Below are 24728 nucleotides of genomic sequence, written 5' to 3'. Positions count from 1 at the left end.
CAACTGGAACCAAGCGCTGTTGTTGAAATGGTCCCTGAATCTCTCCCCCTTGCCCGCATCAGACCTGCGACTGTCAATAAGTGTCAAAAAAGTGTCTAATTAAGCCCACATGTGCCTGCTGTCCTGCAATTCGAAGGCTAAACTACGATCTCTGAGCGTTGTCCCAGACTGTGACGGAACACGGCCTCTGTTATTTTAGTCTGTACTGGTTCCTGCGTCAACAACATAAATAAATGAATTACTGATTACTAGTTGAGGTAGGGGTCGACGTGTTAGTTCAGTGACGCGAGAGCTCTTTCCGCACAAAAAAAACAAACTCACGCTCAACTCAAACGCGCTTCATTGACTTGACAGTTACAAAAAACAGTCGCTCGAGCAATTATGTTGGCTATAACTCAATTATATTCATTATGCAGGTACCACTTCCAGAATCTGAACTCTCCCTGGGCCAAGTAGTGCGAACGGAAGGGGGGGGGGGGGGGGGGGGTCTTGTTGATAGGGTCAAAGTAAATTTGCTGAACAAATGACAGAGAGTCTGCGCACTCGGGTGCTGACGGCGCAGCCTCCTGCACAAATAACGCAGCGTAATTAGTGCTGCACTTGTGACCCTGGTGCCAAGGTTAGCATTACGGCCGGCTCACATTCACGGGTCGATGTGTCGGCCAGGTGGCCCGACCAGGCTGGGCTCCTGCGAGGTTAGGCTGAGCTTGGGGGAAGCTGTGCTGGGGGCGCTGGGCAAACAGTGGTGTTGTTGACTCTGCTGATTGGCCTCGGACAGGCAGGGTGAAGATCAGCGGATGTCAACAAAGGGGTGGCGTTTGCAGTCCACCGTCACTCTCTCAACCTCACCTGTGTCACCAACAACATCCTCACGTCTTCCCTGCTAGAAGTGTTTTCTTCTTCTAAAAAAAAAAAAAAAAAAAAAGCAATGCAAATGAGCCATGTTTGAGTCGCGTTTATGCCCTTTTCTTTTTCTCAAATCAGATTTTCCAGGTGTGAGGTGGGCCTCCCCCAGGGTCTCCACGTGGTCTCAAGACGGACTCGGGGAACGCAGGTAAAAGAACATTCATGTAGAAGAGCCTGAATCGGTGATTCAAATATGTCTGAGAGATGCAGTGGTTTGGGTTGAATTTGACTGATTTTCCTACTTTCCAAGAGACTAAAACTACTGAATAAGTCAGGACAGACTCTTTGTGTGTTTGATGTTTTCTGCTGTTCCGTAAAACAGGAATATCAGGCTGGATTCACATTCACAAAACTTTGTCGTAACAGAAAATTGTCGTGGCTCAAAACCCCCTCTATACTAACAACTGGTTGATATTCCTCAAATCATTACAATAATAATGATAATGATTAGTCTGAACAGTAATTGGTGTGAAGAGAATTAAATGAAAGCTGATAATAAACGATTCTGTGCAAAGTGACAAAGTTTATGCGTAGGAGTTGTTTCTGGTGGGTTAATTAAAATGTGACACTTCCTGGGAACGTTTCTACAGCTTTGGCGAATGTTAACTACAATCTTGAATCATGTCAGGAAGAAAATATTTCAATCAGAAGTTCACAAAAAAAATTTTTTGAAATTGTTGAAAGCTTTAACCCAGCAGTTTGTTTGTTCATCTTCGTGAGCGAGGGTTGTGCGCATGTTCCCCGCCAGCCGGGTTCTGAAGACTGAGCAGTTTCTGTCTGATCTACAGGACGACTCTGACTGATTGTTACGCTCAGACGAGTGGAATCGTTCATTTATGTGCGATACAACTTCAACAATATTGCTACAAAACGGTGGAGCGGCCCTCTCAGCTCCGACACCTTCACGGAGGCTAAAGAGCTGACAGCGTTAACTTCCCCGGGTGTGGAGTGTTTGCCCTGGTCACCAGGAGGGCTGCGGTTCTAATCCCAGGAGAGAATTATTCAGCGTTCTAGTGCTCATCTGAGACAACTTCAAATGCGGGCCCCCCACGGCTCAGGGCCCTTGAGGTGCTGGCCCCTGGGACACATTTTAAAGACGACACCACATTTTTCCCTCCACACAGTCTGATGTGAGTTATTAGCTCGGAGGCTAAAAGCTTGGTCCTTGTGAAGAGGAGTCGTAATGAGAAAAGCAGGTGAGCTGTTTTAACTGGAGTTTCACAGCTATTAAAGTGCCAACACACGGGGTTACCATGGCGATGAGAGCTGGGTGCAACTCTTCTGGGGAGTCAGCATTTTTGTTGTTTTTGGGGGGGGGGGGGGTTTGGAAAGAAGCAGATGTGTGTTTAGCTCTAGTGTGCTTCTCGCTGATTTATATGAAGAAATTCAGTTCAGAAATCCTCAAGTCTGGTGTAACTGACGTGTGTTACGCCGCGGCGCAAAACACTCAAATATCTCAGTTTGTTTTAACCACCGACTTCAATTTGGGCTTTTAATTGAAAACCCACCAAAAAATAGGGGGTTCAGGATTTCAACAACGTTAGTCAAAACCAGGTTTTAGGACTTTTTCTTCACCGCTGTGTTTGACAACACATGGACGGCATTTAGAAGAGAAACCCGCACAACCCGCTGTGTTCTACTCCACTACACACCAGAGGGTGTTTTCAGAGGACGCCTCGAAATGATGACAACACCTTGATAAGAGGTCGTGATGCTGCAGAAAATCAACAACACTTCCATCGAGCTCATTTCCTCCAGACTAAAAGGGCCGGATTCGATTACGTCAGGAGATGAAAACGTGGTTACAAAACCGCAAAAAAAAAAAAAAAGAAAAGAAAATCAATAGATGGAATTTTTGAAAAAACAAGATTGCGCAGATGGGTTTGTTACTTGTGAGTGCCGTTTGGAAACAGTCGGGCTGTTGAGAACTGTAATCGCTGCTTTGACGGTGAGAGATAATGGATGAAGATGTTTTTGTGCCTCCACGTACGACAGAGGTGGTTTTGGCTCGTTCGCCTCGAGGGATTTTTTTTTTTCTTTTTTCCAAATTTGGCTCAAATATCCACTGGGACTCAAGGATGAACTGAAAAGACTCAGATGGTGAAATGTCCCTCCCACCTCACGTAGAGGCTTTTTGTCTGGATTGCTCGGGGGGGATTTTGTCCGAACTTTACCACAAACATCCGCTGGGATCCATGGATGAAACTCTGGTGGTCAAAGGAAGAGGTCACCATCACCCCACATGCACTCACGACTTGTCCAGTTTGCATTGACGAGATATCTCCTGATGAATTGTTTTTCCTTTCTGAATTTGGCTCAAACGTCCACTGGGATTCCAGGACAAACTGTGAAAATTCCGAGGTCAAATGTTGATGTCCGAGTCGCCTCAGGTGTGCTAAGTCTGTCCCGCTCCTTTTTATCCTGATGTCTGGAGAACACCTTCAGGGAATCTGCTCAAATTTGCCACAGACATCAGCTGGGACGAGGATGGGGTGAAAAGACTTTGGTGGTCAAAGGTCACCGCCATCTCACGTGAATGCTATTTATCTGATGCCCTCAGGTGGATCCTCCAAATTTTCGCCACGAGTCGTCGTGAACAACACGAGTCTTGAGCTCCGGTGTTTGGATCTTTCAGGGCCACGGTGGGCGGACGCTGGCGCCCAAGTGTCACATTCTTCCTCTGGGTAGATGACACAAGCAGCGTTAACCTGTATCGTTAAAAGCCGACCTCGGGGGGTACGTCAGGCGGCGAAGCGTTGATCAAGTGATATTCATGAGTCGTCTGATATTTTTATCTCAAATCTAGCGCGACCTACACTGAGGGCCTTTTATAAAGCCACAAAGCAGGTGATAGTAAAGGAAATCACAAGCTTTTAGGAAGAGCTTTCTGTTAAAACCTTACGTGCCTCTGAAGTGAGAGTATCCAACCACAGCAGCAACAACAACAACAACACAATCTTAGTCGCTCCGCTTTGATTTCAATTGACTGATTTGTGACCTTTTGACAGAACCGTTTCAGATATTTTCCATCCAGGCTCATGAATTGTTCCAGCAGGATGTGATGCACTAATTATATTTACAAGTGCACGGCCCAGACGCCAGAGTTACACTAACATGATAAACACACCTGCAGGCCGATGGCAGAGCAGCCTCGCAGTGTTTGTGAGTGCAAGTCTGCCGGATGTTAAATCAATAAACGACCTCGATGCAAAAAGCGAGGCCTGATGCACTCCGCAGACTGGAAGGATCTTACTCATTCTGGCCCCCAAAACTTTCCCCTCGGTTGAATCATATCTCACCCGAATGGTATTCAGAGCTGCTTTTGATTGGTCGGGTTCCCACATTGATGGCTAGAAAGAGTCCAGTGTCAAGTGACAAGGAATTATCTGCCTCCCAAATACAGACGGTAGGTTGTTGCTTGGTGGGTTGATTCTGTTTGATCGAGATGTTTAGAAAACTCAATATTCTTGTCAGTTATTGACTCGGTTACGTCGGCTGAGGGGGTTACGTTTCACCTGCGTCTGTTGCTTTGCCTGTTGGCAAATTTGTGCAAAAACTCACGGACTGATTTCAATTTTGGTGTTGTCCTGTGTCCAGAAAAAGTGACATGGATGTTTGTAGAGTTATGGTGAGGTGAAGGCGCTTGATGGAAGGAGTAAATGAGTTCTAGTTGGAGACGTCTTTTTCGGCGCGCACCATATATTCTGTTTTTACCTTACAGGAGTACTAGAAGTATTACCAGCTTGTATCAGCGTTTGTGTATTGTTACCTCCACCGAGGGGTTAGGCCGGTGGTGTTCGTTTCCCTCTGAAAGCTGGCCTTGGCGGAGCTGTGCATCTCTGAGTGCTTTCTAGTTGCATGTTTGTTTACCTTCGCTCAGCCTGTTGTCCTTGTTTTAACTGCATATCGGTTCTGTTAAGTACTTCAAGAGCAGTGGAAAAACCCGAGTCAGATTCCACGTATGTGTACTCAGTCGAGGCCAATAAAGCTGATTCTGATTAGATCCAAAATGTTCTTTTTGGAAACAGTCGTTCTCAAAGGCTAAATTGCATTTTGTGTACTTAGATTTGACATATTTCATATCTCACTCATGCAGATGGGAGTAGATGAATCACTGCAGGCTCGTCACGTTTTTGTACAGCTGCTGATAAAACACGATCGAGCTCCTGAAGCTGTGGATTCCTCCACAAAAGCCCACAGGCCAATGTGACGCGCCAATGACGAGGCCGAGACCCGGGAGGTGATCTTGCTTTAAGCTGACAGAAAAAAAGTAAATGACAAAATCCTCTGGTGAGATAGAAATGATTTCATCTCCGAGTGTGACAGGGAAGGTGGGAGACGCAGCAGCGGCCTCACGGAAGTGAGTGTAGGTGTGCAGGAACTGGATCACAGCTGTCCCACATGTTGACTTGGCTTGTAACTTTTTCACAGGTTTTTTGTAATTATGATACTACAGATCGATATTTACTTCAGTGTCCTAGTGCTGCTGCACCAGCAGGGGGAGGGGGGGGGGGCATGAGAGCCATTAGAGAAGGAGAAAAGCTGTCAATCAATAATATTTCTCGTATAAACATACAGATTTATACATACTAGCACAGTCATAGAGCACCACCCTGTGTGAGGACTTCCTCCCTCACTTCACCGCTGTCTGAGCTCCGTATGCTGATGTTGTTCTCATGTTCTCAAATGTTCACGTGGCCCAGTTCTGGTCTTGCTTTTGCTTTTGCCCCGTTGGTTCCACAGCGGCCCTTCATTGTGTGGAGTTCTGTCACCGTTTGGCAATTGTGACTTTTTGTTTCGATTCAGTCTTGAATTTCCGTTCGTCTCACTTGTCTGTCGGTTTCTGCTTTTGCTTTATCCGTCAAAAGTCCTTTATAATTAATTTTCACCCCATTGTTGAGTGATAAGTTTATTAATCCACCATCTTCCAAACCTGGACCCCCCAGGAAATCAGCTTATTTAATTCAGCTTCATACCATCAAGCTGAGTAACTAACCGCCGTTGATCTTAATGTGGAGCTGGTTTATTGATAGCGACTTCAGGGAAAGAGGTTAAGGGGAGAGGGAAAGTCTCTCCAGAATAACCCGCTCTTAATTTACTGTGACCAAAAGTCCCAAAGCAGAAATTCATCAGCTCTGCATCACTCGTGAGCTACGTCTCAGCGCAGCTTTCATTACCGGCCTGCTTCTTAATTGTTTCCTAAGGGCTCCATTAGTGGCACTAAAATTACACGTGCAGAAGAAGAATGGGCACGCTGTTGACTCCCCTCGCCTGTTATACACATCCAACTGGTGCACCTGCAGCTGCGTGTGTGGAGGAACGGTGCCGTTAAATATACCAGCGGAGCCGTGCCATGCCACTCTGTGTTGACGCTGCCCATCACTGCGAGTGGCAGATGAGGAGTTTTCTTGAGTTGGGTGTTACACTACTACCTCATCATCCGTTTCCTAGCAACGAGGGGACCCCATCACACTCTGTGGGCTGATGTGCTTCTTCTGCTTTAATGCTTTGATGTGCTCCTCCCAGTGGGTCGACCAGATCCGTCTCACGGACGGGTCCGGGACACCCACAGAACCTGGCGAGGAGTTACTGTGAAGACTGTGAGTTTTTGTTTTGCGGTGTTACCATGGCGATGCGACCAATTTTGATATTTGCCAGCTGAACAAGAAACTTGTGACGTTCTATCCTGACGGTCAGATTCTTTTCTAAACTTCCCGCAGCTGATGAGGGTCCTGGCCCGAAGACCTCTACAACCTGCATTTAAGTGGCAGCGCCACCTTGTGGTCGCAGGAAGTGCACCTGGTGGTACAAAGGTTTGACCTGCATCATATTACGCTGTGCTGTCCTCAGCATCATAATACATGGTGAGTGTCCTGGAGGATGCAGGAAGCATTCGTCTGCTCCTTCATGCAGAATCCAGATAAATCAGGTTTCTCCCTCTCTCTCTCTCTCTCGATGGAGGAGACACACACGCCTCCGCCTGGTGTGGACTTTACCGAGTGCCCTCTTGTCTAGTCTAGTTTTCGTCCTATTTCGTCGTCGTCATCCTGGTTCTGTTCTGTCGAGTTTTCGTTGACAGAAGCCTAGCGGTGCTGAGTAAGCATGAACTAAGCATAGCTGGCCATTCCTTCATGGGATTTTATGACCTCAAATATCATAAAACATGTACAAATATTCACAGTAGACATTTGTTAGGCTTATGACTGTAGCATCATCACACACAACAGCATTCAGCTACGTTATTTATTGTTCTCACTGATTGGAAAGTGTCACAATCAAAGGAAAATAGAGATGTCATTGTTCCGGAAATTAACCTTTTGGATCCCTTTGAGGAGAATCACACGCGTTTCCACACGAAGACACAATACACACGTTTATCATTTTATAGTAAAAAATAAATTATCGCAGTATCCTGAAGCACGTGCCCAGGACTCCAGCACTCCTTATTTGTCATAAATAAGCAATAATTAAGAATAAATAAGTAACACAACAAATGAAGAGACGTTCCAAACGAGCCACCCCGCCATCTTCGTGGCACGCACCTGACATGTTCAAGCGCTTCGCTGGGATCTGTTTCTCACGCCTGTCGTCTCATTTACATCATCAAGGCTCTTTTTTTATTTTTATTTTTTAAAAATATTTTAACGCGTCAACTTGCGGGCTAATGAGCGAGAGTCCCAGAAAACACTTCAACACTGCACACAGGAGCTCCTGGACGGCCATTCATGCCGGCGTGCCCCCTTCTCTCCCTGTGACAAGTGCCATCCATTTGGGTAAACAATGCCAGCCCTCTCCCCTTCCCTCCCCAGCCCCCCCCCCCCCCCCCCCCCCATGTAGAAACAATGACTCTCAATTACCGGTCAACAATAAATTAGAATATTAAGCGCCATGTGGGATGAAGTAGCGGATGAGGTTGGGAAAGCCTGAGGTGTGCGACCCGGTGAGAAGTCTGCAGATGTCGGCGGGTCGGCCGGCAGACGGGAGGTCTTTGACGTCGGCGCGGGGGTCCATCGAGCTCCCGGCTTAATCCCACTTTATCCAGGAGAGCCGGGCTGTCAGATCTGTGCGGGGCGGAGACAAAAGCAGCACAAACACATACGTTTTGATACATTTTAATGACTGTTTAACAAGGCCTATGTGAGCCCAAGAATGGAGGCACACTTACTCCTGAATGGCCCCATAAAGACGCTTCAGACCAGAGCCCCACAAAATGACTTAAGTAGGTGGAGGCAGGAAACAAGTGCGTGTTGTGTTTGAGTCAATACGAGGCTCACTGAGACGAGTAAATACCCGAGAGAAGCACAGCTGGGAATCAGCAGCGCAGCAAGCGATGACAATCAAACCTGATCAACAGCGTTTGAATTCAAACCCTCTTTGTCGGCGTGAGGCGGCAGGCCGAGACGCCGAAGCTGCTTCAAACTCCGAGTCAGCAGGAAACGAGGGCAGAGGCTTCTTCTGCATCTACGAGTGAACCTGAACGCTTCCCAGCAGTTTGCTGTGTGTTTCAGTAACATTAGCAGAAGCCACTCAATAATCAGCCCCAGTAGTGATCATCCCGCTCATAGCACAGCAGATGACCTACGTTTAGTTGACGCTCGGGCGTGGACGCGCTGGCGGTGACCCAGTCACTCTGAAGGAAGAGGTCACCAGTCCAACCTGCTCCTCTCTGACTGGGAGCAGCCCAGGTCCTGGTTTAACATCGTCATCCTCTTTTATTTGATTCTTTCTTTTCTTTTTTCTTTTTTAGCACGTTTTAACATGACAATCATAAACTTTCATACTAATTCCTGTCTTGATTTGGCACAAAAGAAACCTCCATCTTTCAAGATTTTTTTTTTACGTCATCAGTTGATCAACAACTGCATGGTTGCTGTTGGTGTGAGTTGGTTTCCTCAGCCTGGGGTCGTGATGGAGGCAGCTGAGCTCACCGCTGGTGTTCCAGATGGCGTTGGTCTGGTTCTTGTACCCGTTCTTCATGCACTCGTCCACGTAGGATTTGGGGTCGCAGCCAGACATCAGGATCTCCCTCAGGAGGGCGATGTAGGCGATGGCCAGCCTCAGGGTGTCTATCTTCGACAGCCGCTTCTCGTAGGGAAACGTCGGGACGTGACACCGCAGCTCTTCGAAGGCGGAGTTGATGCTCAGCATCCTCTTCCTCTCCCGGATGTTGGCGGCGTGCCGCTGCACCTTGTAGGGCTGATGGGACACCAGCCGTCGCGCCCGGCGCTTGTGGATCTCCAGGGGGTCTTCCACCGAGGAGTGTTCCGCCGCCTCAGCGCAGATGCCGGCCCCCGGGGACTGCACGTCAAGGTCGGTGAAGGTCAGCTGTGCGTCCGGGAACATGGACTGACACCCGAAGGACGACCAAGGGGACAGCTGGCCGGTGGCTGCGGTGCAGTCCAGCAGGAAGGTGTCCAACTGGGTCTGAAACTGCATGTTCTGGTCCATCTGTCCCCAGAAGGCAAAATCCGTGGAGCCATCCTGGTCAAAGTCAAACAGCCCGTCCTCCATATTGGCAGTAAAGTCAGTCTTTTCTAGACCTGCCCGCACGCGTGGACCCGGACCCGTGCGGAGCTCAGCCTCGGGGGCTCATCTCCCGGGTTAAATAGTTCCAGGGCCTCCATGTCCCCCTGCGGGTCGTTCCGGCCTATTCTACAGGCTGAAAGGGGGCTCTTGAGAACTCTTTACTCCTCCTCGTAGATCGCTCAGTGCTTTTAAAAACGAATCACAAAAGGATCAGTTGATCTCCAAATAACAAAAAAAAAAAAAAAGTAGGGAAAAACACGTGTCCAATTATAAGCGCCCCCCTGAGTAGTCCCGCTAATATTGACAGAAAACACTTGGCGGTCAGTGGAGGACTTGTGCCGCTCATTATGGCGCAGCAGGCCGCGCAAACCCGGTGGCCCCTGAATGGGACGGTTTCATGTCTGAAAGCTCAGCTGACAACAGCGTGTCAGAAACACATGAAGCTCTTTATTGGTAGCAAAGGGTAAAAAAAACAAAAAAAAACGAGGTTTTCAAAGAAAGGGGGAGATTTTGTTTTATTTTTTTGTTTTTATTTTCTAGATGTAAAATACCCTGACGTCATCAGCAAAGTCAGGGCCACATCACGGGGATCTGGCGTAAACCCTCATTAACGGTTCCATCAATGGTTCGCGCTGTAGTCCGGGTTCATCCAATCAGCGACCTGCTTCTGTGGACGCTGAGGATTTAATTCAAGAAGGCTGCATGTGGTCTTGATTTAAAAAAAAAAAAAAAAAGTCCTTCAGGATGCTAATTGTGTGTGTGTGTGTGTGTGTGTGTGTGTGTGTGTGTGTGTGTGTGTGTGTGTGTGTGTGTGTGTTTGCTGCAGTAAACATTCTTGACCAAGCAGCTGATTTCTTCCAGAAGACTAAAAACAAAGACAGGTGAAGCCGCAGGAGGTTCCTCGGCTCACACAACCGGAGTTTTCCTGTCACGGCTGTTCCTGCTCTTTCTACCTGCGATTATGATAAAGATTATCACTGTAAATCTAAGTCACAGTTATGAGATGAAATTTTTTTGTGTCAAAAAAGGAGGCCAAATTATGAGAGCAGTGTCATGATTACGAGTTAAAAGTATGAGTTGACAGTAACGGTTGATTAGAAATAACGACAATGTGAGAAAGTCCTTATGATGAGACTCAATTCACTTTCAAATGTCGTATCTCGTCATGTGAATCCAATCGATTTTACTCTGTACCTCACAATTATATAGTCGGCCTCACAACGACGAGCTTTTCTTTTTTATTACCTTGTAGGCCTCGCTTATGAGTCTACCTTTTTGCAACTATTTCTTTTAAATCATTACAGCTTTTTTGTGGTTCTTATCTCTAATGCATAACTGGCCGTTGGAGTATTTTTTTTTTTTAATCATCAGACTCCTTTCACACGTTTTCTAGCTCTTGTTTGCTCTGGCAGGTGCGATGCTCCTCAGATAGACAAGAGTTTGAAATCATTTGTTGCTTCTAAAGTGTTGCAGATGTGACTTCTGGGCCTGTTGGACCAAATATCCAGTCGCCTTTGAGCGGTAGACTGCAGTAGAACGCGCCAGGAGGACGGCGCAGCGATAGCTGCATTTTTACTGATCAACCTCCATTTCCCTGCAGGGATTTTGATATTTCTTTCAATAATCAATGGATGTTGCTCTTGTTTTTCCACAGGATCCATTTGCAACGCTCCTCCGACGTACCGCGGTGTCTCTCTCAGCACAGCTGCCTCGCACACAGGAGATTTAAAAGACAACATCTTGATTAAGAGGCAGATATCGAGTCCAGCGTCCCTGAAATCTGCCAAGAATCAGCAAAAGTGGAAAGTAAATTATGCACCAGCAAGAAAAGGCAGGTTGAAAAATGACTTCCGTTGCTCAATTGTCTTTACATTTATCATCTCAGATGAACCCGGACCCTCAGCCGTGTGTTGAAACCGTCCTCACCCAACCTTAGATGCGTTTTAAAGTTTATAGAGTTTAAAACAATTCAGCTGAGCGGGTGAAGTGATCTTATTCCATAAAATAGGGATTATAGAGGATGCTTTATAGACTGGGCTGCTTGCTCAGTTGGACTCACTTAACAAGCCATCATAAAGCAAATTCAAATTGGCTCAGCAGTTCAACCACAGTCTGTTTGCTTGGCTTTGTAATTCATGAGGAAAAGCAGACAGCCTGTGTTGAGAGGTGCGAGGCCTGTCAGGACCTTCTGCCAGCCTCGTCTCTCGCCCAGCTGACGCTCTCGGTCTGGTCTGAAGAGACGCGCTGTCAAATCCAGGTTCACTTTATTGTTTGTGGAGGATTGAAAGAGGTGTGGAGGGAGGGCCTGAGCGGACGACAGCGTGTCCCTAAATCATCCCGCCTGAGGAAGCGGTGCAGCAACTGTGATGAATTCACTATAAACTCAACATCAAGCTGTCGGGTAACAAATTGTGTGAAAAGCTGAAAATGAGACAATTTGTCTTTTATCGCCGGATTGAAAACACATGTGACATTCGTTGTTTGCTGTCACGGCCGTTCAGTGTGTGTGTGTGTGTGTGTGTGTGTGTGTGTGTATGTGTGTGGTTCCTCCTACGGTTAAAAAGCAGGACACATCCTGCGATGGATGAGCCCAGACCCGACCGCCTGGAAAAGTCAAGTGCTTCTTGGACGCTACGCAAATCCACATGCTCGCAATTAGACTTGTGGTTTAAAAGTCGTTTCCCACCTGGGAGTCGCTGTGTAGAAGAGAGGGGAGTTAAGAGAGGGGAGTTTAGAGGGGGGAGTTAAGAGGGGGGAGTTAAGAGAGGGGAGTTTAGAGGGGGGAGTTAAGAGGGGGGAGTTTAGAGGGGGGAGTTAAGAGAGGGGAGTTAAAAGGGGGAGTTAAGAGGGGGGAGTTAAGAGAGGGGAGTTAAGAGGGGGGAGTTAAGAGAGGGGAGCGCACATCAGAGCCGAAGCACTCTGCTCTTTCATGTCCTGGCTGTTATTGACTTGGTCAATCAGTGACATATTTGAGGGGTTACGCCATCACTCCTCGCACTTGAGTCATTTCCTACAAATTATTGACCTGTGTTGCTTAACTGGATGCGGAAATGCTTCATAACAAGGGTTGTCAAAGGGTGAGCGCCCCCCCACCCCCCCCACCCATATGAGTGGGTGGGGGTTGGGGGTGTTGATTTTTTGGTCACTGTTGTAGAAGCAGCGTGGAGGACAGCGACTGTCTTCCTGTTTTCTCTGCGTCTTTAAAGGCGTCAGTGGCTGAACGCCGTGCGAGCTCTGCTTGACCTCCGACAGTTGAATTCGTGTCAGCGCCATGGAGGCCAGCCTGAGTGTATGTGGTCTGCTTCGTTAGATGTGCAGAAGTTTGGAGGGGAATTTTAACTGTTTTTCCTCCTTTTCAAGCGTCAGAAACTGATCGTTAACTCAGGAGGAATCGTCTTCAGGTACTGATGCGCTGAAGTTGAGCACAACAGAAGAAAAAATATCCCCTCGCTTTATTTTTGATGGAGGATTTTGAGAGGAAACTATGGACTGTGCAGGCTGGGATCAAATTACATAATCATGATCCTGTAGGCATCCTGGAACTGGGGAGGAGTAACGTGTGTGTGTGGGGGGGGTGCCTTAGCCTTAGCCTTAGCCTTAGCCTTAGCTTTGTCTAAAGGGAGGCCCACCATCTTTGACTCAAACCACTGCTTCACAGTCATGCTACAGCTATGCCGCCCTCCTGGAATCTCTCTCCTAAACACACACACACACACACACACACACACACACACACACAGTGACAGTCGTGATCGTAATGGTGAAAACAAAGATTAACATTTCAGGGTTCTGTTCAGTGATGCGTATCTTGTTTGTTTGGCTACGAGTCTGATAAACATCGCGGTTCCGAGAGCCTCTGGGATCTATCTTGTGAGAATGGTGCAGCAGCCAAGTCTGTTGGCCACAACCAGAGCTTTGATCCACTGGGACTGAACCATTAGAGTGTCACGGCACATTGAAGTGATAGCTCAGAGCAGAAGTTAGCCTTGACCACAGATCAGGATTCAGATAGCCCCGGGCCCTTACCTTGACAATCACTGTTACAGTAATTCAATGCCCAGCATCAAAGCGCGCACCAGTCGACTGAGTGAAAATAATGCAGGAAATACCTCGACTGATTGCACGCTAGTCACTCTTGCATCAGAAGTATTTGTGGATAACGTGGATTCGTTGCGTCTTTGGAGCAGCAGCACTTTGTGCACCATCGTGGTTGGTGATGTGAGGAGTCCTGCTCAACTTGCAGAAGAAGTTCTCTAAGTTAAGAAGCAGCTTACTGGCTCTGCTCCCATTCCTGTCTCCCTCTCAGGCACAGGTCTGGAAAAAGCATCACAGTTGTAAAGTGGGCCTGAAGCAAACACCCCTCTGGGGGCACCGGCCCTCTCCCCGGGCCTGCAAGAGCCTCAGGCTGGAGCTCAGCCCCCAGCTTGATAGAAACACACAGAATGGGTGTGTATGACAGGTGTTATTTAGATCATATGGCTCACTACACACACAACACGTGCACACACACACACACACACACACACACACACAAACACAAACACTGTCTTATTCATCAATCTGTTCTTGGGTGTACTCAGGGCAGGATAGTGTGATCATCAGCAGTTACACCTGCAGTCAACCAGACGTCCAGCCGTCAGGTGCATAAACCAGGGTTCAACTCATTTTAGATTAAAGGCAGAATTATGAGATTAAAAACGATCAAAGTTATAATAAAAGTAGTCATATTTGTATTAAGTTGAATATTTATATAACTTTAAAACTTTTTATCTCATCATTGTGACATTCTATCTCACCATTAACTTTAAAACTTCATGTCATACTTGTTTTTTTTAATCTCTCTCAATCTCTCTGTCTCCCTCTCTCTCTCCCTCTTCTCTCTTCTGCAGTTTGCTGTAGCCACCAGGTGGTGCTATAATTAATCTGCATCCTAATTTAGTGAATTCTTCTTGGTGAAAATCTGCCACAGAATTTGTGCGTAATCCTGCTGACAAACAAACAAACAAACAACCCTCACCAGAAGCGCCAGCTCCTCGTTGGAGGCAATGATGTCCTGAAGTTTCAATCGAATAACGAGATAGTGAAATTCCACCATGATGTCACCCAGCAGTCGCCGAGGTCCTGCGTGCTGCTGCCGGACGCCCACCACCTGCTGGCTTTGTCACAGCTTCATCATTGCTCTTTGTCCTCTGGTGCTGCTGTTGGGGTGACGGAGGTGTTGCACCTTTTCTCATCTCCATCCAGAGAAAAGGAGTTAAATGTGAAAGAAACCTGTTCAGCTCTTATTTCCTGCTCGAGGTTTGAGGGCCGGGGCCGGGGGGGGGGGGGGGGGGGGTACTCACTGAAAAGAAACGCTGCCATTACAGACATTCAGACCAGGGAGGGTGGTGTGCTTTGACAGGCCGGGTGGTGGATAGGATAGGACGGGGCGAGGACACAAAGGTAGGATTGAGGATAGAGCACACGGGACGGAGAAGGTGAATACGCCGTTGAGTGCTGAGAGACCAGAGACACAAAACCAAGAATGCCAGCAGGGAGCATCTCCAGTGTCTCTCTCTTGTTAACTGGGTGATTATCTGATAATCCAATTATCTCTCTTCTTCTGTTCAGATGAATGCTTCCCTTCTGCTGACATCGAGGAGGACCCGTCTCCTTCGGGGGGAGGGTGCGCTTGATTTGATGACCTGGAATGTGCGAAGGGCGTACCAAACACACCAGCGCTGATGAAGCTGTTGTAACTTTGCTCAGCGGAACTACGCTGAAACTGAACAGTGTGTTGATTCCTCGAGCCCAGCTTATTGAATATTGTCATTATCATTGTTGCTGCTAGCATGAGATTCATGGCAACATCATGAAGCTGCTGTAAACCCCACGGCGCTTCAACTTTAAGAGAGAAAATCTATCCACGACTGCATCAAACTTGGATGGAATTCAAAGCAACCGGATGGATCAGTGACATGGATCATGTTGCCTTTCCGCAAGTTAATGATCCAGTGCAAAGTTATGGAAAGGAACCTGGATGGATGCACGGCTCAGCGCCTGATCCTGATGTTCCGTCTCTGGTTTAGTCACAACAAAATGACATATGAGGCAGAGATAAGTTACATAAAGTCCTAAAATTTCCCTGATTGTAAAATAAATGTAAAATGCGTTGTTTTGTTTTTTTTATGCCACAAATGTACAAAGGAAAACTGGTTTGTTAAAGGGTGGCCCGGTGGTGCAGTGGTCCTCCCTGTGGCCCCCCAGCAAGAAGGTTGTGGGTGGAGCCCCGGCTGGAGCACGGGGTCTTTCTGGGTGAGTCTCCATGTTCTCCCTGTTCCTGCTGGGTTCTCTCTGGTACTCCAGCTTCCTCCACAGTCCAAAGACATCAAGAGGGGACCAGGTTAATCCAGACTCTAAATTGACCGTAGGCGTGGCTGGGAGAGCCAATGGTTGTCTGTCTCTATGTGTTGGCCCTACCATGGACTGGTGACCTGTCCAGGGGGAAGGCTGCTGGGATAGGCTCCACCCCCCCCCCCCCCCCCCATGACTCTGAACAGGATAAGAGGTAGAAAATGGATGGATGGAAGATTCATTAAATCAAATAGGTGCCAAAGTGTATTTGGGTGAGAAAGGACAAGACGATGAAGACCAACACACAGGTTGAGACCCTCTAGACTGGACGCTGAATGTTGGTCACAGCAGCGTTCAAAGCTGACGAAGCACCTGGGGGGTCAGGAGCAGAGGAATGTGATGATGGAAGTGAACGGTACATGAACGACGAACCTGTCGTTTCCAATGTTCCCCCAGAGCTCCCTTGGATGGATCTCTCTGTATTTCTCAGTACATGGAGTGTCTAAACTTGCTGTCTGGTGGAACGTTCCCGCCCCGGTGCATCAGTAGCGATCTCCTTTACTTCAGCTCTGATTGGTTTGCCAGAACTTATTGACGGAGTCGGCAAGATTATTGCGGAAAAACCTGAGAAGCAGCCAAAGGAAGTCTCTGGAGTGGACGCTTGTGATTAAAAAAAACAAAAAAAACCACCTCTGCATTTTGAGGAAGAAAGCAAGCAAGTCCCATCTGAAAGGGTAATGATGACTCTACAACCCCCCCTTTCCAGGATTCTTGGCCCGCTCCGGCTAAACGTGCACACCGGACAGGAATTACAACTGCTTAGAGCTGCGCTGAAGGACAAATATGGTTTGTAACACATGACGTCCTCAGTGGTCGAGTGTGAAGGCAAAACTAGATACTGACAAGGGAGCGATGAAGAAATGACAAATGCTGGTGGCAGAGTTTCATATCATAGAAGATTCTTTCTTTTTTTTATTCGTCTGACTGTATATCAAAATCATATGAGCGTCATGTGATCCACAGTTGCTAGCAGAGGGCGTTTCTGTGCTTGGTGAGCACGTTCAGCCCAGCACATTAAAAGTACGTGACAGAAAAGCTGTCATTCCAGGTGCAGTCTCAGTTTAGGTGTTGCTGAAGTCTCGACTTATGATTTAGCAGGTAATGTTGATGCACAACACTAACAAAAGTTTCCCCAAACATCCGTTAATTCAGGATTATTTCCACGAGCTGCAAAAGTCTTCTTTCAGCCATTTCACATGAACTTCAGGAATTTTGATTAAAATTTGTTTCAACGTGTTAAGAAATAAACAGCGAACAGCCGCAACAGCTGTGGCTTTTCTATTAAATGCTAAGGTTGATCGTGCAGCTTAAATCTGAAGAAATTCCCTCCTGATTTCATTGCGTCAACAACCTGAAACCAAGATGCCTCCTGGCCACTGCTGTCCCCCACAGGGAGGCACAGAAACCCCCTTCAGTTACTGAGGCTCAGACACAGACTGAGCACCAGGGTCTCGGTCTAAAACGGAACTTTCTCAGCCCTCCAGACCCCCCACGGGTCCAGTAAAACTGCATGAAACTGTATTGTAGCAAATGGAGTGCTGGCCTGCTTTCATCTATTTGCTCTGTAGTCTTTCTGTCACCAGCACTTGTGTGGGAAGGATCATTGCTGTCATGGTCTTATCTGCCTCTAAACCACAGATGCTTCATAACAATGACTCAGACTTGATCACACTATATTGTAATATATTGCAATACTACCTGCAATATGGTTCCACCACCTTTAATCAAATCTGTTCTGAATTTTTCCTGATGTTCTGCTGGCAGTCAGGCAGACACGCGTTTGCTTCCAGGTTTCTCTCAGCGGTCCATGCTAACCTTTCAAGAGTGTTTACGGTTTCTTCAAATCTGCACCGACAGCCTGAGTGTGTCTCGCAATAACATACAAATATGCGAGAGTCCATTAAGAAAACTGATTGATTGGCAGCTAATCAAACACTAAACAGAACACGTGAGGCTGACTGTTCACCGCCTGAGGGAGAAAACAGCCCCCTGGCAGTCGGTGGTTATCTTTAGTCTAAATAGTTGACCTCAGGCTGATCTGCCACAACATTCAGACACGTAAGCAGCATTCTTCATCAACGGCAGCGCATGAATCCAACTTTAGAACGGAGCAAAGTCACACATTGCGGCTCACACCAAAAAGCTTCAGCATCTGAGAACAATTAAACGTCTGGTTTCCATGAGAGGCTGATTTGCCAGTTGACAGTTGCAGTGGGGGGAGAAAACTCCCACCTTCCCACCCCCGAGTTGCCCCACAGCCCACACCAAATCTTACCACCGCACAACACACACCAGGAAAGAGGCCTGAGCGACTTCAAATCACAAAGCCAATGAAAACAGTGTTGAAATTAAAAGAAACAATAGAGCAAATAGTCAAATCCCCCTGCAGACATTAGGGATGCATTCCTGGCTGGCACGTCATGCTGCACGCCACCTCCAAGAACCCATGTTTGTTCCACAGTGCCACCAGGGAACGAAGCCTTGACATGGGGAAGACTTTGAATACTTGCATGGCCTGGTATCCAACTGTGGAGCAAGTTGTTTTATTTATTGGATGGCAGCAACAACATTTGAATAGGAAACCACAATATTAACTGATTATACGTTCAGATGGGATAGATGGCTGTTGCGTCCTAGGTGTGGGCGCCAGGCTCGAGCAGCTCTGGGCTCAAATCTCAGTCCATCCTGGTAAAAATCAATTGTCATTCCTGAGAGTCACGCGCCCAGCAAGTCGATCAGTCCGCCATACCCACGTTTGTACTCAGAAATCCCGCTAACATCCACTTTCATCTGGCTTTTACAGGACCTTCAGTGCAAAAGGGTACAGTCGGGTTGTTGATCAGTCACTGGACTCTTCTCACCTCTAACCTCACAATACCTGCCTTACAAGATTATTTTCACTGATAAAACTGGTGAATGGTCAAAATTTTTATTCTTAATCTTTTCTCTTTTTTTTTGCCTTTTCACCCACTTTTCCTCTCCACTCGTACATCATCTTTGTTCCGCCCCCTTCCGGCTGGGAACACCACGGGCTACCACGATGCCTCCGTCATCACATCTCTTCACCTAACAACCAGGAGTTTCACCACCGGGACGCAGCAGGTGGAGAGATGATGCTTCCTCCAGTTCTCCTCCCCACCAAACAATGGCCCCGACTGACCAGAGGAGGCGCTAGTGCAGCAAGACACATCCCCGCACGGATACATGCTGGAGGTAACACGGAACTGAACCGGTAGCCCCCTTGTTCGTAGGCGGCAAAATAGACTTCTGCACTTCGTGGGTGCTCAATCAGAAAGAATCCAACGTGTGAATAAGGTCGTCACACGAGGCTCGAAAGCCCCAGAGTGAGCTCACTCACCCTCCTGCCTCAATATGAACACGTGGATTGAAACACTCATTGTGTAGGTGTTGCCATTTTCTGACTGGTTTTACCGTTGCCAAGTGCCCCCCCCCTCCCCCCTCCCCACTCCCCACTCCCACCCCCACCCCATATCCTTGAGTTAGTCTAGTCTTGGAACATTTCATACAGACACAAGTGAGCAAAACTGAAAAGTGGCGGGGTGGAAGAGAAAAGAAATAAAGACCATAAAAAAAAGAAAAGTTATAAGAAACAGATTGTTAAACATAAACACCAATCAGTTGACAGGAGCAGAAACAGGAAATTAGATTCCCAGGAGCTGGAAAATGCATCCATGAGAGAAAATGAATATCAATGATTCATTGTGTTTTGACATTTGGAAGAGGAAGGTGGAGGGGTGGGTGGCTGGGAAGAACAAGGAAAAAGGAATTGAGAGGGAAACAGGGACATATAAAAGGAGGAATTAACGTGAAGACCAACACCTTAAACTTAATGATCTACAAAGATGGTGCTCGCGCAAGGAGGGCCGTCACACAAATGAGCCGGTTTCACCTGAGGTTCGGTGCTGGTGTGACCGCCACATACAAGGATCCCAATGACGCTGGCATTGTTTCTGTGGCGCTGCTACATAAATTCAACACAATTCTAGAATCTAAAATCCCTTAGCCAGTCGTCCCCCGTCCACACAAAAAGACCAGAGGGATTCTTCCTTTTCCCACTGGTTTCTAAAGGAAAAAAAAAAAATCAGAAAATGAAATCTTCAGCAGAGCGATTCTTTATTTTCTCTATTATCTCGGGGCCTGATGGAGGGTTCTGACCCCAGTTTGGAAACCACTGGACGAAAGGATCAGCATTTCCTGCTCAAGAAATTTATTTTTTTTGTCAAGAACTGATCATTTTGCATGAAATGCAGTTTTTGTTTTCCCATCGAAAAGTGAACAGATTCGTATTAAAGATGGTTTAGGGTGTGTTGAAGGCTGAATCTCCTACCCTCCTCCACCTCCTTCCTGTCTCCTCCCACCTTCTGCCTTTGAGAACCTTTACTGACAAATGTTTTATGGAAATGAGCAAAACATTGTGGATTACAGCTCAGCAAATGCGATCGATAGAATGAGTGGATTTCCTGCTGAGTCACCTGAAGCCATCCGCCCGATTTGATGAGTCACTGCATTCTCCCGGCAAAAGTCATGACATGTCACACAGCGAAGTAGACGGGAGACACAAAGCCCCAAATTATGGGCTCGATGTCAAACAGATTATGATTCATCTGTAGCGAAAACTGTCAAAAACAAACTCTTCAAATGTTTTGTGTGGCTCGTAAGGGGAAACCACAGCATCAAGAAAATGTAGTCAAGTGTAATGAAGTGAAATGGTTTTGGAAAAGGTTCCCCAGTTGCAAAATCAAGCCAATGAAAATACAACCTTTAATAATACAACATGAAATCTTTCTTTACCAATAAAGTCATCCGTGGAGATGGAATGAATGTTCCTACTGTTGTAGAGGAGGCTGGGACATGGAGGATCGTTTGCACCCCGGGGTCGGAGGGGTGGGGTAGGATGGAGCTTTTCGATGCGGCTTGACCTTCAAGGTACATGTGACTTTTTTGGGGAGTTGCACTGATTTACCGTCTTCTCTGGAGCCAGATGTGAAGACAGATACCCCTCTCTCCTCTGTGCTGCTTTAGGGAGCTGAGACCTACAGAAACTGGCTGACTGCTAATTAGCTTAGCGCAATGAATGGTAGCGGATGGGCAGCTTAGCATACCTTCGTCTCTCCTGCTCCGTTCCTATGTGTATTCTCTGACAAAATTGGACATGATTACCAGGTGCTGCTGAGTGCTGTCTGAAATCATTGCGCTGTGTCAGGAAAGCAGTTCCGGCTACACGTCTGATTCTAAGATTACATACATACATGCATAGCATCTCAAGGTTTTAAAATGTTACTTAATGCAAATGCTACATAGAACTCTAGTTGTATTAATGCAGGCTGTTTTGGTGAAAAATTATTTGATGACTTTTGTCGGAGCTATGCTAACACTTCCCACCCACTACCATTCATTGTGCTAAGCTAACTAGCTGCTCTCCCTGGGCCTCAGCTCTGTAATGCACTCACAGAGGAGAGAAAGGTTTCTTAGGGAGGATGGACAATGCATTTACACCCCCCCCCCCAAAAAAAAAAATGTTGTGTCCCTTTAAATTGGCCCCTTCATGGACAGGAGAAAGTTCAGCCTCATTTCCTCGAGAATAGCATGAGGGGGATGAGGCCGAACTGGCAAGAGTCACCGTGTTTTGGTGGCAATGAAAAATAATTTCCTCCTGAAGACGGGCCCCGGGGGAGACAGCTTGGCCCTAAGCAGCGGAGAATGAGCCACGCAGGAGGAATTCGAAGGGCGGTGACTGATAACATCAGAGGGAAATGTCAAAGACAGACAGCGATGTCAGGCTGCAGGACTCACTACCTGATTAAACTGCTGCATGAAAGAATTCAACACCCTGAGTGGAGCATGAGTCAGACCACTGGCGTGATGTCACTAATGTGCCGCGCAGAAATGTCATGGGTGACATTTTAATATGGAAAGCACCTTTTGGAAGATGTCGTGCAGCTCACATAGTTTCTAAATTCCACTTTAGCCTTGATGAAGTTTCTTTGGTGACCAGCAGAAGTTGATTATATTTGTGGGAAAGATGACACCGAGAGTTGTTGGTTTATGAAACACAGTTGAAGAGAGAGAAGTTTTCTTTTTTGCGAATGTGAGAATGTGAGGGCTCCGAACGTTCTCGATTGTGAGGAATCGCTCATTAGTCTCTTGGCTCTGAAGTCGTTCTCTTATGTTTCCAGCTACACCGCAGTTTGAACTGACAACATGCCACTAGCTTTGATTAAAGTAGCAAAAGGGAATATCCGAATGACAGTTAAATTAACAGCAACAGCAAAAATTAGCGACTTTGGCAGATCGGAGCGTCGATATTCACGTCTCAGTCGTCTCCCGTTGTTAAATCATCCTGACATTTGGGGGGAAAAAAAACACCATGTTGGAAAATCCTCCTCTTCCTGAACGTCCATCTCTTTGTTTATTATGGTAAGATGATGATTAGTATTTTTGCAGAGCATCTGATAGCGTTCATTAATGTCAGTGATTTCATCTGAAAGGATGATGCCAGTGGTTTTCAAACCTGGGCTGTGCAGTATTTCCTCATGTGTTGGAAGTGAACAATGGCGACCAAAGCGGTTGGAATCGTTCCAATATGAAGCGATAACGCTGTGATGGACACGTCTACGCATCAAACCCCGTCCACTCAGAGTGTTTGTGTTTGCCTCCGACAGGCTCAGAGTGTCTGACAGCGGCACTTTAACCTCCTGCTGTGTTGTTGACGGAGAGCTGTGTGTTCTGACGCGTTTACAGGAGAAATCAGAGACCGCAGAGTCAAGACTCGCCGTGACTGACAGCGCTGCGCTGGAGACGATCCATCAAACTAGACTGAGAGAGATGGTCTAGAGCAGGGGTCACCAACGTGGTGCCTGCGGGCACCAGGTCTCCCGCAAGGACCATGAGTCGCCTGCGGGCCTGTTCCAAAAATAGCTCACCATACCGCCACTCACCAGTGAGCTGCATCTCTATTTTTTAATCACACTTGCATTGGTGTGAATTTGAAAATGACAATAGGACTGTCCCAGATTTATCTATATATATAAAACGGGTTTATATATATAGATAAAAAAACAAATTTTGCATATACACTATATATAGAGGTATATGTGTGTGGAACTGGTAGCGCTTTGCATTAATTGGTACCCAGGAAGTTGTTCTCAGCCTCAAAAAGGTTGGTGACCCCTGTTCTTGAGCCATCAGGCTAAATTACACATCAAGTCGATCGAGACTTACTCACAACAATCTCACCTAAGAACATGTGGATGGACTCCAGCGCGATAGCCAGCTGTGGTCGTAGTGTTCTCACTCAATAACGCAACAACGGTAACAGAACACTTCAAAGTACAGCTAGAACGTTGGATACAGATATGTTGAGAACAGGCTGGAACGTCCTGAGTCACACCTTCAGGATACAATCAGGATGATTCCTCGAAGCTGAAACGTTACTTGTTTTGCTAAAAAAAAAAAATACTGCTTATAACTAGAGCGTAGTTGTGGTCTAGAACAGTCTTGAGGGTCCAGATCACCTCCAGAATAAAATCACTGGTCCTTCCTAATTCTCATCTTTCCACTCATCAGCATTTCTCTGTGAGCCATCCTGCTAACTGACAAATGAACCAACCGACACACACACACACACACACACACACACACACACACACACACACAATGGCGATCTCATCACCTTCTTGGCAGCATCACACAAATCAACACAAATGAAAATAGGACCCAGGTTGAAAAATAACAGGAATTATGTCTTAATAAGACTTGAAACGAAGTCAGTTTGGTGTAAATGTAGCCGTTCAATGGTAAAATGTTCCCGTTTTCACAGAAGCACGTAAAGCTCTCCTCCATATTAATGCAGTGCACACGACAAGGTTGTGACCTGTACAGAAGCCAGAGCTCAGCTGTGCTTGTGTATAAGTTCCCCAATTTCCCAGCCACTTCTCAGACTTCAAAGAACACTTGAAAAGGTGGAGATATCAACCAAAACCCCCAAATCCGCTCTGTCTTTGCTCAGGGGAAAGTGGAGCAATGTGGTTCGTATTATTTGATAAGCGTCCCGTATTCTCAGAGGTATTTTAATGACCTGTGCTTTCATGGTGCTGGCGCTAACTCTGCAGTGACACCGCGCATGGTTCGGTCTTGACTTTGAGGTGCTTGCGAGATCTTTATTACGCAATGACACTCGGTGCGTTCAAGACATCATCCCAGGGTGGAGAAGATCAGTTTTCCTTCCTCTCAGACCACTGGTTTTCATTATCTGTCTTCTTTTTCCGTTTATTTTTCACTGTCTAGAGATGTCAGGGCAGGCGTGTGTTCTCCGGCTGCCGTGACTGTGCGAGTGATGGCCGTCAGGAGGGACAGTCTGTGTATTATTTCAGGCCGCGCTGCATGCCAGCTGTCATGGATGGCCTCAACCTCAGGCCTCTGTGATTCTCAGCTGTTTTAAGTGCGGTCCGTGAGGTCTTTGGCAGCCGCGTCAAACCATTCGCTGATAAGTCAAAACCCAAAACAAGTTCTTGCCAAGGAAGGTGTTTTCACATCAGCATAAATGCCCATCGGAGCCGCGAGGACGGCCACCCAGGCATCGCTGCCGGTGTGAGCCATCGCTGATGAAAGGCAGTAACAGTTTAGGTCTCTCATGTATTAGTTCAGCCAGAACTGCATCGTGCAAGTCTCTAAATCAAGACAATTTCCTGACTGAAGCAGGACAGAAAAGTGATTCCGGTTTTGAAACAAGTTCTCGTCGTATCCCACAAATAATCCTAGCAAAATTCCCAAAATCCAACCAGCACATGCTGTTTACGTGACCCTTATTGAATCCAGGATTTTGTCATTTTCAGAGCAAAAGTGGAATCTTGTCGCGCATGTAAACTTACTGAATGTTGAGA

The 24728-nt window shown here is 46.9% G+C and overlaps 1 protein-coding gene and 1 long non-coding RNA gene across 2 annotated transcripts; one reads left to right on the top strand and one right to left on the bottom strand.

The window, feature by feature from the left end:
- The first annotated feature begins 1994 nt into the window (after positions 1 to 1994).
- Positions 1995 to 11111, top strand: LOC147251787 (uncharacterized). Its single transcript, XR_015118801.1, has 3 exons — positions 1995 to 2102; positions 6627 to 6770; positions 11087 to 11111. It is a non-coding gene; the product is annotated as an uncharacterized LOC147251787 (long non-coding RNA).
- On the bottom strand, positions 7930 to 9417 carry LOC147251788 (protein Fer3). Its single transcript, XM_086221163.1, has 2 exons — positions 8835 to 9417; positions 7930 to 7967 (listed from the first exon to the last, which is right to left on the bottom strand). Exons 1-2 carry the CDS (start codon positions 9415 to 9417, stop codon positions 7930 to 7932), a joined length of 621 nt encoding a protein of 206 aa, XP_086077289.1.
- Positions 11112 to 24728: the final 13617 nt, after the last annotated feature.

Source organism: Aulostomus chinensis, chromosome 12 (genome assembly GCF_037954235.1).
Source record: "Aulostomus chinensis isolate RoL2024-O1b breed Wild chromosome 12, RoL_Achi_v1.0, whole genome shotgun sequence".
Classification (NCBI taxonomy): Eukaryota; Metazoa; Chordata; class Actinopteri; order Syngnathiformes; family Aulostomidae; genus Aulostomus; species Aulostomus chinensis.
Note: the sequence above shows the minus strand (reverse complement) of the source record. Positions and strands in the feature narration are given on the sequence as shown.